At 39.6% G+C, this 15,185-nt stretch overlaps 1 protein-coding gene across 1 annotated transcript in view; it reads right to left on the bottom strand.

The window, feature by feature from the left end:
* LOC122942211 (ovostatin-like) overlaps positions 1 to 15,185 on the bottom strand; it is a 168,264-nt gene that overhangs the window by 126,595 nt on the left and 26,484 nt on the right. The window contains exons 6-9 of the mRNA XM_044299711.1: positions 12,957 to 13,071; positions 12,541 to 12,647; positions 8,401 to 8,562; positions 7,143 to 7,352 (exon numbers count right to left, since the gene is read on the bottom strand). Coding sequence (XP_044155646.1) covers positions 7,143 to 7,352; positions 8,401 to 8,562; positions 12,541 to 12,647; positions 12,957 to 13,071 — 594 coding nt within the window. The remainder of the gene's footprint in view (positions 1 to 7,142; positions 7,353 to 8,400; positions 8,563 to 12,540; positions 12,648 to 12,956; positions 13,072 to 15,185) is intronic.

Genomic DNA, 15,185 nt, shown 5'->3' with positions numbered 1-15,185 from the left:
GCGGAGAGGTCTCCCGCCTACATGCGGAAGAATCACCCCCTAAGGAGCGACCCCACTTATCGATGGCTGAGCCTGGCAATCTCGCCCTATATTGGTACCTCCCAGTGCCTGTATAGCCAGATATTCCGTCTATTCCCGACGCGTTTCCTCTGTCAGGATATACTGCCAGATTCATCAGAGGATGAACAAAAGATATGGGTACAGCTCAATGGCCGTTAGCTGAATCGCTATATTTGATGCTCCAACTGATAAGATGCAGTCCAGAGTAATGTCTGAACATTGCTCCCTAATATACCCATTATAATTAAACAAATTTAGTACACTTGTGTCGCGTACATTTTCCATGCATTTTCCATGCATTCCATCTTGCCAGAGCGGAGCCGGAAGCTTGTCGCTCGGCTCATGCGCCGGTATCCACTGTGGAATGCACTGACGTCACTAATGTGCGTCCGGAAGAGCGTAGAGCAGAAGTACGCATGTGGATGTCCGAGGTGGAACGCATACAAGTGCGCTGGCGCCTGAAGATATATTCGGCGATTGCGTGATAAGTTTAAATAAGGTCCTATGTGACTCTCCCGCGCATGCGCTCAGGGAGTTTTTATTCTGCCCATGATTATAATTTGATACAGGCTAGAATAATGATTCAACTGGATATTCACTGTTTCCTCATATATATCTATATATCTTCTCTATAGGGTATAATCTATCATTTTCTTTGCAATGATCCACTGTAGAATGTAGTTTATAGTTTCCCCATAGTGTGATTAGTTTTATTAATTGTTGTATATATGAATATATCCGAAAAAATTTAAACCAAAGAATGTAGCCAATGTGAATTATACTAAATTAGGGTATATTAGATTAGGGTCAGCGGTTTATTTGGTGGGGACAGGTGAATAAAGAAATAAGGCTATTCTATTATTTTACACAAAATTCATAATGTTCCCTAACAAGATAACCTTTTTTTCACCTAAACCTTGATAAATAATTGTTCTACCTTTCTTGGTCTTATACATTATTCTGTATTCACTCAGAGGGAGACCTAGATACAGAGGGAATCGAGGACAAAGAGGATCTTGAAATAGAAATCAAAGATGGGGAAATCAAACCAGAAACGATCAGAGAACTACATATCCGGAAGGACAATGTTCTTCTGGATCCTCTGGGGGAACTCCATATCATTTGAGGGACCGTCCCAGACAAGAAAAATAGATCTAAATCAGAAAGGGCAGATCATTCATTTAACACAAAAGTCCTTTTCAGAGGCAGAGATTGCAGTTCTTACCAAGGGAACATCTTTTATACCGACTACAAAATGCAGTTCTTTCCTCTGGATCAAAGATGTTCATCTTTTTTGCCTCAAGGAGAAATGGCAAAAGTTCTTTAAGCATAATGATCTTGAGGAGAGTATTAGGCATTTCTCTGGATGAACTTCCCTTGGTTAGAACTATGGCAGATCACCTCTTAAAAGGGGAAAGGAGAATTGGGGAGGGTCCCTTCACTAATCTAAAACCTAAAAGTACCAAATCTTCACCTCAAATGGAAACAAATACTATAGATCTTTTTCTAAATATAGTCACCAAGGAATTGGAAAGATTGGAACAAAGACAAATAAACGGCAGTAAGAAATGCAACTTGGAAAAAAGTGAAATAGAAGCCATGATTAGGGTAGAGGCGGATCAAATGTGTAATGCTATCCTTAATGATACATTTTTTTATAATATACTTAGAATGGATCCTACACCTAATTTTTACACTGATCTAGAAGCCCTACTTCTAGAAGCTTTTGAAGAGAAACTAGTATAAAGTGATGAAATTAGATTTATGCTAAGACCTCATCCACAGATCGCAACATTCTATACTATACCTAAAATCCACAAGGGCTTTACCCCACTAAAGGGTCGCCCAATAGTAGCAGGGATTAACTCCATAACACAGAATGTAGGCATATACGGTACATTGACAGGATTTTGAGAACATTTGTTACGGCACTTCGATCATATATTAGAGATACCTCGGATCTACTAACTAAAATTCATGGACTACATCTTGAAGAGGATACCCTACTGGCATCCATAGACGTAGAGGCACTCTATAGCAACATTCCCCATGATTTGAGTCTATGTGCGGTGAACCATTTTTTGAAAAGTAGGGGAATTCAATTTACAGCACACAACCGATTTGTCCTTAAAATTATGGATTTTGTCCTGAGACACAACTATTTCCTATTTGATTCTAAATTCTTCCCCAGCTCAGGGGCACAGCAATGGGGAGCGCATGTTCCCCCACTTATGCAAATCTGTTCCTGGGCTGGTGGGAGGATACGGTGGTATTCACCGAGGAGAGTGTCTGGACGTCGAGAATAGTTTTCTGGGGCCGCTATATCGATGACATACTGATATTTTGGGGCGGCTCCAGGGGACAGTTCTCTGACTTTCTGACTGAATTAAATAGCAATCAGATAGGTATGCATTTTACATCTGAGATAAGTGACGAAGGTCTGGCCTTCTTGAATTTGTATATTACCTTGACTAATGGCATTATCAATACAAAAACTTGTAGGAAACCTACAGCAACCAATAACTTGTTAAGATGGGAAAGCCATCACCCTTTTAATCTTAAATCCGGCATTCTGAAAGGACAGTACCTTCGAATCCGCAGAAGCTGTACCACCGATAATGATTTTTATGATCAGGCCAGAGACTTGAAGATCAGATTTAACCAAAGAGGGTACCAAGACCGACCTTTACAAACAGCTTTCAGATCAGCCCTAAACGCGGATAGAATAGATCTATTGCCCCCTAAAAAAGCGAGGAAACAGGAAATAGATCCAAAATTTTGAATAGTGGGAACCTTTGATAACTGTAACAGAGAAGTGAGAGACATTTTACAAAAATATTGGGAAATGTTGCTTATGGATCCTGATGTTAAGGACATTCTCCCTTCATATCTGGCTATAACGTACAGAAGAGATAGGTCCATAGGGGACAGGTTCGTCCATAGCCACTATACACCTATTAAAAAATCAGGTACTTGGCTGGATAGAAAACCTCTTGGCACTTTCAGATGTGGATCCTGTATAGCCTGCCCGTATATTTGTCAAACCAAAACTTTTACCAGCAACACAACTAATAAAGCATATATCATCAGAGGTTTTGCAAACTGTAAAACAACAGGAGTCGTGTATTTATGTACATGTATGTGCAAACTTCAATATGTGGGCAAAACAAAAACGGAGTTTAGGAGAAGGATTGGGGATCACCTAGGAGGCATTAGACACAAAAGAGATACAACTATTTCCAGACATATACAAGACTTCCATTAAGGAAATGCACAATCATTGAGGTTTTGTGTAGTTGAAGTTGTACGCCCCTCACCAAGAGGAGGAGATCTAAATAGAAAAATATTACAAAAAGAGGCAGAGTGGACTCACAGATTAAAAACGGTGAGCCCATTAGGCCTTAATGAGGTATTGTCTTTTGGATGTTTTATATAAACCTTTACTGTATTCACATACTTTTGACCAATTGATAGGATATAGACTATATATGGATCTGTCAGAAAGCAAATGCATCAGACCGAGAAAGATCGAACAATTATTTATCAAGATTTAGGTGAAAAAAAGTTATCTTGATAGGGAACATTATGAATTTTGTATAAAATAATAGAAAAGCCTTATTTCTTCATTCACCTGTCCCCACCAAATAAACCGCTGACCCTAATCTAATATACCCTAATTTAGTATAATTCACATTGGCTACATTCTTTGGTTTAAAGTTTTTCGGATATATTCATATATACAACAATTAATAAAACTAATCACACTATGGGGAAACTATAAACTACATTCTACAGTGGATCATTGAGGAGAAAATTATAGATTATACCCTATAGAGGAGATATATATATATATATATATATATATATATATATATATATATATATATATATGAGGAGACAGTGAATATCCAGTTGAATCATCATTATTCTAGCCTGTATCAAATTATAATCATGGGCAGAATAAAAATTCCCTGAGCGCATGCGCGGGAGAGTCACATAGGACCTTATTTAAACTTATCACGCAATCGCCGAATATATCTTCAGGCGCCTGCGCACTTGTATGCGTTCCACCTCGGACATCCACATGCGTACTTCTGCTCTACGCTCTTCTGGACGCACATTAGTGACATCAGTGCGCTCCACAGTGGATACCGGCGCATGCGCCGAGCGCCAAGCTTCCGGCTCCACTCTGGCAAGATGGAACGCACGCCATGGAAAATGTAAGCGATACATGTGTACTAAATTTGTTTAATTATAATGGGTATATTAGGGAGCAGTATTCAGACATTAACTCTGGACTACAGGGAGTGCAGAATTATTAGGCAAGTTGTATTTTTGAGGATTAATTTTATTATTGAACAACAACCATGTTCTCAATGAACCCGAAAAACTCATTAATATCAAAGCTGAATATTTTTGGAAGTAGTTTTTAGTTTGTTTTTAGTTTTAGCTATTTTAGGGGGATATCTGTGTGTGCAGGTGACTATTACTGTGCATAATTATTAGGCAACTTAACAAAAAACAAATATATACCCATTTCAATTATTTATTTTTACCAGTGAAACCAATATAACATCTCAACATTCACAAATATACATTTCTGACATTCAAAAACAAAACAAAAACAAATAAGTGACCAATATAGCCACCTTTCTTTGCAAGGACACTCAAAAGCCTGCCATCCATGGATTCTGTCAGTGTTTTGATCTGTTCACCATCAACATTGCGTGCAGCAGCAACCACAGCCTCCCAGACACTGTTCAGAGAGGTGTACTGTTTTCCCTCCTTGTAAATCTCACATTTGATGATGGACCACAGGTTCTCAATGGGGTTCAGATCAGGAGTACTTGGACGCGTGTGATGGAGCATTGTCCTGCATGAAAATCATGTTTTTCTTGAAGGATGCAGACTTCTTCCTGTACCACTGCTTGAAGAAGGTGTCTTCCAGAAACTGGCAGTAGGACTGGGAGTTGAGCTTGACTCCATCCTCAACCCGAAAAGGCCCCACAAGCTCATCTTTGATGATACCAGCCCAAACCAGTACTCCACCTCCACCTTGCTGGCATCTGAGTCGGACTAGAGCTCTCTGCCCTTTACCAATCCAGCCACGGGCCCATCCATCTGGCCCATCAAGACTCACTCTCATTTCATCAGTCCATAAAACCTTAGAAAAATCAGTCTTGAGATATTTCTTGGCCCAGTCTTGACGTTTCAGCTTGTGTGTCTTGTTCAGTGGTGGTCGTCTTTCAGCCTTTCTTACCTTGGCCATGTCTCTGAGTATTGCACACCTTGTGCTTTTGGGCACTCCAGTGATGTTGCAGCTCTGAAATATGGCCAAACTGGTGGCAAGTGGCATCTTGGCAGCTGCACGCTTGACTTTTCTCAGTTCATGGGCAGTTATTTTGCGCCTTGGTTTTTCCACACGCTTCTTGCGACCCTGTTGACTATTTTGAATGAAACGCTTGATTGTTCGATGATCACGCTTCAGAAGCTTTGCAATTTTAAGAGTGCTGCATCCCTCTGCAAGATATCTCACTATTTTTGACTTTTCTGAGCCTGTCAAGTCCTTCTTTTGACCCATTTTGCCAAAGGAAAGGAAGTTGCCTAATAATTATGCACACCTGATATAGGGTGTTGATGTCATTAGACCACACCCCTTCTCATTACAGAGATGCACATCACCTAATATGCTTAATTGGTAGTAGGCTTTCGAGCCTATACAGCTTGGAGTAAGACAACATGCATAAAGAGGATGATGTGGTCAAAATACTCATTTGCCTAATAATTCTGCACTCCTGTACATCTAATCAGTTTGAGCATCAAATATAGCGATTCAGCTAACGGCCATTGAGCTGTACCCATATCTTTTGTTCATCCACTGATGAATCTGGCAGTATATCCTGACATATCTCCCAATACCCTGTTTCGTTTGTTCAGAAGAGGGGTAGGAATATTGATAAACCTTTGGACCCTATTTTCAGCGGATGAAGCAGCAATCAAGGTTCATGGATCCAAAAGGATTTTTTCATCGAATATGCCCCCCTGCCTAGGACTCAGAGCCCCCACATCAGTCTGAATGAAATGTACATCAAACCGTGAGTGGTTATAAAAATTTAGTGAGTTTAAAAAACATTATTGTATGTTGAATGTGGTGCCCAATACCTATAAACACATGTTTATTTGCCAGATAACCAATTGCAGTTATCTACAATATTTATCTATTTGTGGGACTTATTTTAGAAAATATCCAATATAAAAGTTAAGTTTTAAGTAGGTTAATTACTCAGTGATATTCAGTTGACATATACCTACAATACGTGTATTTCATTACCCCTGTGAACTGCTATTGCTCGTCCTCATACAGACTCGTTGGGGGGTCATTTATGACCAGATATACGATCTGGCGCAGATTCTGTCACACGCCATTGGTGCGGCAGAATCTGTGACTTCTTCCCTACTCGTGGCAGGTCTAAAGAAGGAGCCGTGGCGAACGTGGGGAAGGGAACGGGCTGGCTGGTTTAGGCGTAGAAAATGGTTTAAATATAAGACAGCCAGGAAGCGGTCTTAAATTTAGAATGGGCAGTGGATTTGCCTAAGTATGTAGAGGGCTGCACCTCTATATAACTTCAGTGAATCCACCGCCAGCTATAAGGCTTATTAACACCAGTGTCTAAAACGCCGGTCTTAATAAATGTGCCCTATTGTTTCTGGGCAGCAGAGCGCTGTTTAGACACCACAATCTGCTGCCGACAAATTACGTTTTAAGTGTCTGCATGAAAGAGGGTTTCACTCGATGAACTTACGCGATCATTGGCTGATCTGTGGCACCTTTATACGGACAGATTGTAGGGAACGAGAGTCCGTACAAATATTTGTCCCCAATAACCTGCCAGACAATCAGTGTAAAGCAGCCTTTCGTGTCTGAAGGGCTGACTAGCTTTGTTACTCTTTAATGTCTGATTTTGTCCATACATGTATCTTCTGATTTGTAAGGTGCAGTAGAACATGTCAGCGGTATGTATATATTTAAAGATTATTATTACTCAAAAATGGCTTCACAGTCATTAAGATAAAGTATTTACCAGGGAGAAAAAGTGGAGATGGTCAGTGTCAGAATCGAGACTTTTCCTGTGGATGTCATATTTTACAGTCACTGTCTGATCGGAATTACATTCTGTTTCAACTGATTGCTTTTCAATGGAAAGGTGGCTTTCACTCTCAGAATAAAAGGGAACAATCCAAGATCTGGCGACTGAATGTCCATCTTCATCTTCACCTGATGACAAACTTGCCTGAGGAAGCATTATAAACCAGGTATTAAAAAGATCCAAAACAATTCGGTTCATACCACAATTTTCTTACGGCTGTAAAAGGTTGTATCATGTGATGCAACAATATCTAAGGGTTCTTTAGTGTATGGAGGAAGAGAGAATCTGCTGCATTGAAAGGATTGAGAGAAGGAAGACATTTACTACAAAAGGGTTCAATGTCTTTAGAGAAAGTTGATAATGAATATAATACTTAAAGAGAACATTTCGCCAAAAAACATGTTACATTACCGAACAGTGCGGCCCCCAGTGATGTATTTCCGATTATTATTTTTTCAGAGGTTCTGTCGTCCGCTGTGGTCTCCAGTAGTTCTGGCGCCTCATATGTTAATGAGGTGATTCGGTTCGGGTAGGCGGTGACTAGAATTTGTACAGGGCGCGGTTTTCTTCTCCCTGGCTAACAGCGCATCCAATCAGAGTGCCGCGCTCTTAGCCAGGGAGAAGGAGCTCAAGTTCTCACGAGATTCACGAGAACTTGAGCTTTTGCACATCCCGAGGCGTGCGCCATCTTGGAGTCTCCGGCGGATAGGATCGGAGCGGCGGCATAGGCGGCAGCAGCAGCATCCTGTCTGTAAGTATGAAAACTTACTGACAGGATGCTGCTGCTGCCGCCTATGCCGCCGCTACGATCCTATCCTCCGGGGACTACAAGAAGGCGCACGCCTCGGGATGTGCAAAAGCTCAAGTTCTCGTGAATCTCATGAGAACTTGAGCTCCTTCTCCCTGGCTAAGAGCGCGGCGCTCTGATTGGATGCGCTGTTAGCCAGGGAGAAGAAAACCACGCCCTGTACAAATTCTAGTCACCGCCTACCCGAACCGAATCACCTCATTAACATGTGAGGCGCCAGAACTACTGCAGACCACAGCGGACGACAGAACCTCTGAAAAAATAATAATCGGAAATACATCACTGGGGGCCGCACTGTTAGGTAATGTATATTCTGTACATGTTTTTTGGTGAAAGGTCCTCTTTAATGTAAATGGAAGTTTTTCACTGAATTTTCCACCTTACCTGTAATGAGTCAACATTCCTCCATTTTGAGGTGTTAAGAGTAAAATGAGCAATTCCATCCTCATCCGTCACACTTGTATGTGGCTCTCCAGAATGTTTGTCGGCATAGAGATATACAGCTTTATTAGGCATGGGCTGCTTCTTTTCATCAGTTACTTTCACCTGAGGATGAATAAAGATAACAGGTAATCAGGGCCTTTGCTGCAGTCAGGTTAATGTCACATATAGCGTTTTCCCTGCAGATTTTACGCAGCGGACATCAGCAGTGTATTTCGCTGAAATCCATACAGGCAAATGGATTTTAGTGAGGTAATTTCGAGATTTTCCCCAGCTTTCCCCCCTTCTGCCTTGCAAAGGTTCAAATCCACTGCAGAAATCTGCAGAATAAATTGATGCACTGACGATTTAAAATCCACACTGTAAATGAAGCCATGCATGGATGCTGTTTTAGAAAATGTCATCAGAGTGTGGATGAGATTTGTGAAAATCTCATCTAATTTGCTGCTATTGTAAACACTGTGAATTTTCCGCATGCAATTCTGCTATGGAAAAACTCACACTGTATAAAGGGGTTATCCAGTAAATGATAATGATGATCTATCCTCAGGATCACTGTTTCAGGGAACCGGCTCTCAGCAGCATTCCAAGCACAGCACCGTACATTGTATAGTGGCTGTGCTTGGTATTGCAGCCCGGCCCCATTTACTTCTATGGGGCTGAGCTGCAACTAGGCCATGTGACCAATGTACGGTGAGGTCACATAACCTAGGAAGAAGCCATGGCACTTAACCTCTTCTAACTGCCAATCAGCGGGGTTACCAGGTGTCAGAACCCTGGCGATCTGATATTGATGACCCATGCTGAGGATAGGTCATCAGTATCTATTCCCACCTAACCCTATAAGCTACTTGTGGTGGCTGTACCCTTACTGTCGATTTACAGGTAGGTCTGGTCTCCAGTTTGTGGTGTTTGGTAGGTATCATTCACAAGGCTAGGGCATGGAGCATACTACAATCATACTACTGCAAGCATACTACAATCCACAATATTACAATAAAATAAAATAAAACCTTCATATGACTCTGTATGAAATCACAAACAAGATGCATGCAATATATGCTCCACCTGCTTTCTTCTCCTCTTTATTAATATACTCATTTTCTCTTCATGCCTTCTGCCAATCCCCAAGCATCCTGTACGCATGCCTGGCAGTCCTGACAATGTATTTCAATCCACCTCTTTGCACTCAGCAGGAGAATGGGAGACAGTAGGAAAATAAAAAATAGTGGTCTGGACTTACTTAAGAATTACTATTAGAGATGAGCAAATTTTGAAAAAATGCGATTCGGTCAGTTCGCCAAATTTTCCAAAAAGATTTGATTCAATCCGAATTTAATCGAGGCAAATCGCATTAAAAACTGCTATTTTCTGGCTGCAGAGAGCCTGTACCATCTATATTTGTTATTTGTACTACTGCTCCCGACTTTTTAGTGATGTTTATTCTTTTACTCACTGCACATATTCCACATGGAGAATAGCCTCTTAAAGGTTGTTTTTATTCTAGGGTTATTAACCTGTATGTTTATGCATTTATTTGTTGGTGCCACCATATTTATACAAATCTGGATGTATCTGGAATATATTCACCTATTATTTTACCTTCTTTCAGGATATTCCAGCTTTTTAATAATGTTCTGAAATATCTTAATCTGACAGTTATATTTCATGATAAAAGATGGTGTTTTAAATTGAATTTTGTGGTGCACCAATAATTTATATGCCTCTATATGCCGATTGATGGTATCTTGCATTGCTAGTATTGCCTGCTTCTCTGATTTGGATATATTACTCATATATTGTGATTTTTTAGTTTTATAGGGAATATTTACATTTCATATCTCTTTTGTTGCTAAATTCATAAATGTATTGAACGGCTGTGAATATTCTTGTACAGGATGATATTTAGATTTTATTTTCAAATTAGCATGTTTGTAAATATTTGGCTCCTCCTTCTTCGTGTCTTTATCATTTTTATCTTTTTTTGATAATTGTTCTTCCTGAAATATTTTTTCAATGCTAACTTTTGCATGAATTTTCTTATCCCTATGAATGCCTCAAATGTATTGAAAAATGTGGTAGGCGCAAATTTTAAACCTTTCTCTAATATATTTTGTGAGTGCATATTTAGTCAGGTTATAATTTTTTTGTGCTGATTTTGTTACCTGTTTCTTTCTTCATTTTTTTCTTTTTTGGCGAATTTCCCTCCCCTACTCCCCCTTTTATATTTTCCTTTTTTTGGCCTGAAAAAAATCCTGTCTCACTGTCTTTTTCAGTACTACTTTTTTTATTATTATCGATATTCTCCTTCATTTTCTGTATATTATCCCCCCTCTCTTTTGTCCTTTATTCTTCTGAGTTATATTCCCTGTATTAATTTAATTTTTTTTAAAAAATGTTTGTATTATATTGCTTTTCTGATTTTGGTCTTGCTGCTGGGTTATAGTTTCAATGCTCTACTCACTACAATCATTTAGTACATCAAAACGGTTACTTCTTAATGTGCTTAATCTGGTTTTCTTTGGTATTATAATTTCCTGAGAAAATGGGACTCTCTGGTTTGCATTTATATGTTCATCTTCTTCATTATGTACAGATTCTTCATTGTGTACAGTAAGAATGAATAAATCACTGCAAAAGTGCAAAGATTACATTGACGGGGTGCACAGGCTCGATATGTTCTTGAACTAAATATATTGTCTAAACTCTCATTTTAACATCTAGCATTTGTGATCTTACTTTAGAGCTTTGTGGAAGTTTGGCTGTGAGTCGGACATTAGTACCTATCAGACAGTGTTCGCACACTATAGGTAGGTTTAGCAGTAGGTCCTGCGCTGAGATACCTTGACGGGTGCGTGAGCTTCAATATGTTCTTGAACGGAATATATTGGATAAACTCTCATTTTAACATCTAGCGTAAGAGTTTAGTCTTGTATTTTCCTTTGCAGTGCACCTTTTGCAATGATTAATTTATTCTTATAGTCTAATCCACACATTACTTCATCTTGTGTAGGATTTTTTTGTGGCACATGGGGTCTGCTGCCGGCATCCTCCATTGGATGCATTATTTGCTGGGGATTGCCGTTTGCAGCGGATCTCATGTGGACGTTTTGCTCCCCCGGTTATAAATACGATACAGTATTTGGTTTTGAGAATTTCCTCCCACATAGGCCACTTTATTCAGTGATTTGTTACAGTAAGAATGGATGACATATCTCCTATATCACTAATATCATCTTGTTTTAATTCATCTATAGTTTGAAATGAATTAGGGATTATTGACTCTTCATGCTCTATCAGATTTTTTGATAGTGTCTTGATAGAATTTTTCTCTATTATTTCATCTTCTTTTTGATGTATTTTTCTTTTTATATTTTCTACCAACAGTTTTATACTAATATGACAGTAAGAGAATAGTAGAAGATATAAGCGCCAGTGAATCTTAGCCACAAAAGACAGTGAGGCAGGATTTTTTTCAAGGCAAAAAAAGGGAAATATAAAAAATATAATACATATATAAAATGTTTTCTAGAAGAAAGTGGAGAACTACCCAGGGACCAAAGTTAGTATATACGGGAGTGTACACTATTTATAAAGTTTTTATTTATAGCGATGCGGTACTTTTATAGTGTGGATGATGCCTCCCTATCCTTTCCCTACACCTTGAATAATCTTTCCCTGAACTTTTAATTTGTTTTTTCAGCACAATAAAGTCCTTCCTAGCACCGTCCCTAGCGCCTACAGACATCTCTTCCTGCACTAAGCACAGTGGTAAATGGCTGAATCCAAGATGGCCTAATTATAGGGCTGTGACATCACATATGCTGATTGGCTGCTTGCATGGCATTGCGGGTGATTCCTCGTTCCCAGAGTTCTTTGCTCCATGTCCTAACGTGCAGCAGCCATTTTAGGAAAAAATGTGATTCATTACCACGAAGCGTAAGGAAATTCAGATTCAATTCCACTTCGTCAACTTAGATTCGCTCATCTCTAATTACTATAGAAAATGATGCAAAATTGGGTCTTCATTAATGTTTTTCTTACTTATTAAAACAAGTCGATAAAATTAATACTATTATGTACCCTGGTATGAAATGGAAGGCCTTTCTGATAGATCGCCATGCTCTCAAAAAATGTAATTGTCTTACGCGTGTTAATGTTAACTTCAGCAGTAGCCTTCTCAATATGACCTGAAAGAAAGAACAGACCATTCAACATTCCCAGACTAGATTGTAACCAATATTTTCCAAAGGAATGACATTAACTATTTTTTCTTAACTATTACACCTACGTTTCAGTGAAGATGCAATTGCTCTGCCTCTCCTTGTAGATGAAGCATTACGTTGTATATGTAAAGCAACCATTCAAACCCATGGGCTTCCTAGTTGTACAACTGTTGTGCAAATCAACAGCTGCACATCTAAGGTTGTGGTGTTGCCCTAACCTCATAGAAAAGATGGAAAAGAACAGATGTATCCGGTATCATCAGAAATTCTTACCTGTCGGATCTTCTGTTACTGATGATTTAATTAATAAAATCTGACGATGATCTGCCTTTGAGATCTTGAATCGTCCAAGGCTGATGTCTTTCGATAGGCATCCATTGGAATCCATCTACAAAAAATACAAAAAAGTAATACTATATAGCAGCGATAGCCAACCTGAGGCTCTCCAGATGTTGCAACTACAACTCCCAGCATGCCCAGACTACCTACAGCCATAAGCCTATAGCAGGACATGGTGGGAGTTGTAGTTTTACAACAGCTGGAAAACCGCAGGTTGGCCATGCCTGCTATATCGCATAATGTTTAAAGCGCATTTTCTTAAGCCGGTTCTTCCTGGTTCTCTGACCTGGATTCCCCCCCTAGTTTTGATTGTATCTTTGCCCTTGGAATGCAGAAACATTTAATTATAATAGGTGCTGAGTCGCAATGCCTCCGCCGCTGTTCTCTGCCTTCTGTATGATACAGGGATTAAGTGTGTACTATATAAGTGTGTCAAGTCCTAAAACGGGTGCAATGCCTACGCAAAGTAAGCCAGCACCATCAAAGAGGTTTTATACCTCCAAGTTGGTTGCCACCAAAAAGTCTGTGTACTTTTAAGCCTGTTGCCTCTAAAACTTTTCATAAATCATAACCACTGAGCCGGTTTCCTCTCGTCTGACTGCTGTAACCACCATCCTTGTTGAAACTAAGAACCTTATAAGAGTTTCTTTCCTTGAGTGGGTAGCCATACTTGTCACTCACTGGTTTCTTACACACCAGTATTATAAATCGCACATAGAAAGGAGGGCCCATTACAGATTATGTATGTGGCCCAGGACCCTCAAACTATAACAGCAATAGAGTAGTCTAGTATTATTTGTGGTTAACATTTTCACAGACCTTTTAGAAGACACAAAACAGTAGCCTTGATGTAGACAAAACAGTATTAATAGTACTACTTATAGTTGGACTACTACTTAGGCATATGTGTACATTCTATGTTCCCTAAAAGCTTTACACTAGAACACCTACTCACCATACATTATACTGTGTTACTATAGTCAGGGGCACAACTATAGAGGGTACAGTCTCAAGCAGGCCCTGTTACTTGAGGGTCCCAGAAGAAGATGCTATTATTATAACTGCCACATGTCAAGTGGGGGCTCTGTTGTATTAGCACCCTTAAGTTTCACATTACACTTCTGTGTTGAAGTAAAAGTGAACAGCGGACTGACCTCTGAAGGGTGTAAATTCTAGTATTATTCATTTGTAAAAATGTTAAATGTTTATATTATAGTTCTTTATATCTACACCTTTAATGTCTAAAGGTGTAGATATAAATAGTGCAGAGGTAGCATTTGCACCAAGGGCCTACACATCATTTTTGACATTGTAGTGGAAGTAGCTTGTTCAACTTCAATGGTAGAAGCTTTGTAGAAGCCACTGTTGATGGTGCTGTGTACTTCCAGTGCTGACTTCCGTTGGAGCTACACAAACCAACTGATCAGTGGAAGTGTGGGGTGTCACACCCTGCCGATAATATGGGCATAGGCCATCACTTAAAATCCCTAGACAACGCCTTTAATTTTTTCAGCAAACATCCTTCCACATTTTCTATAAATGCAGAATCAGTATATTATGATGGTCATCCTATTTGATAATATCAGTGTTACAGTAATAGCTACCACCACTCCTTCACTTATAAGTCCCAGTTTTGTGTATTCCGGCAGCTCAGAACCAACTGCGGCTCATCCCTTTTCAGTGAGCCCGCCTGCCAGGGTTGCCAATACCACAAGGATTTGTGGGAATGAGACCTCTGGCACAAAATTCAACAAAAGATTGGTAACTGCAAAGGTATAGCTTGAAGCTTGTTGGCTCTAATTCAGGAACTGAAACAGGGCCATCAAACTACCACATATGTCATTTATAGTAATGAGCGGCAGGGGCAATATTCGAATTCGCGATATTTCGCAAATATTTTCTTGATTGCGAAAATCGGCAATGTAATATGCGCGTATTACACGCGCAATACAGGCGTGGGTCACTTTTGCTACATTTTTTAAGCTGCTAGAAGTTTCCTAAGAATGGAGAAAATGGTTGGCACGGCAAAACATTAAAATAGCTTTATATGCAGAGTGCTCCAATATAATTGCGATTGCGCAAATCGGCAATTAATGACGCGCATATTTTGGCACAATACGTGCAGCTTCACATTTTAGCAGGTCTGACCACATATTACTGATT

Source organism: Bufo gargarizans, chromosome 6 (genome assembly GCF_014858855.1).
Source record: "Bufo gargarizans isolate SCDJY-AF-19 chromosome 6, ASM1485885v1, whole genome shotgun sequence".
Lineage (NCBI taxonomy): Eukaryota > Metazoa > Chordata > Amphibia > Anura > Bufonidae > Bufo > Bufo gargarizans.
This window is presented reverse-complemented; position numbering and strand designations above follow the sequence as displayed.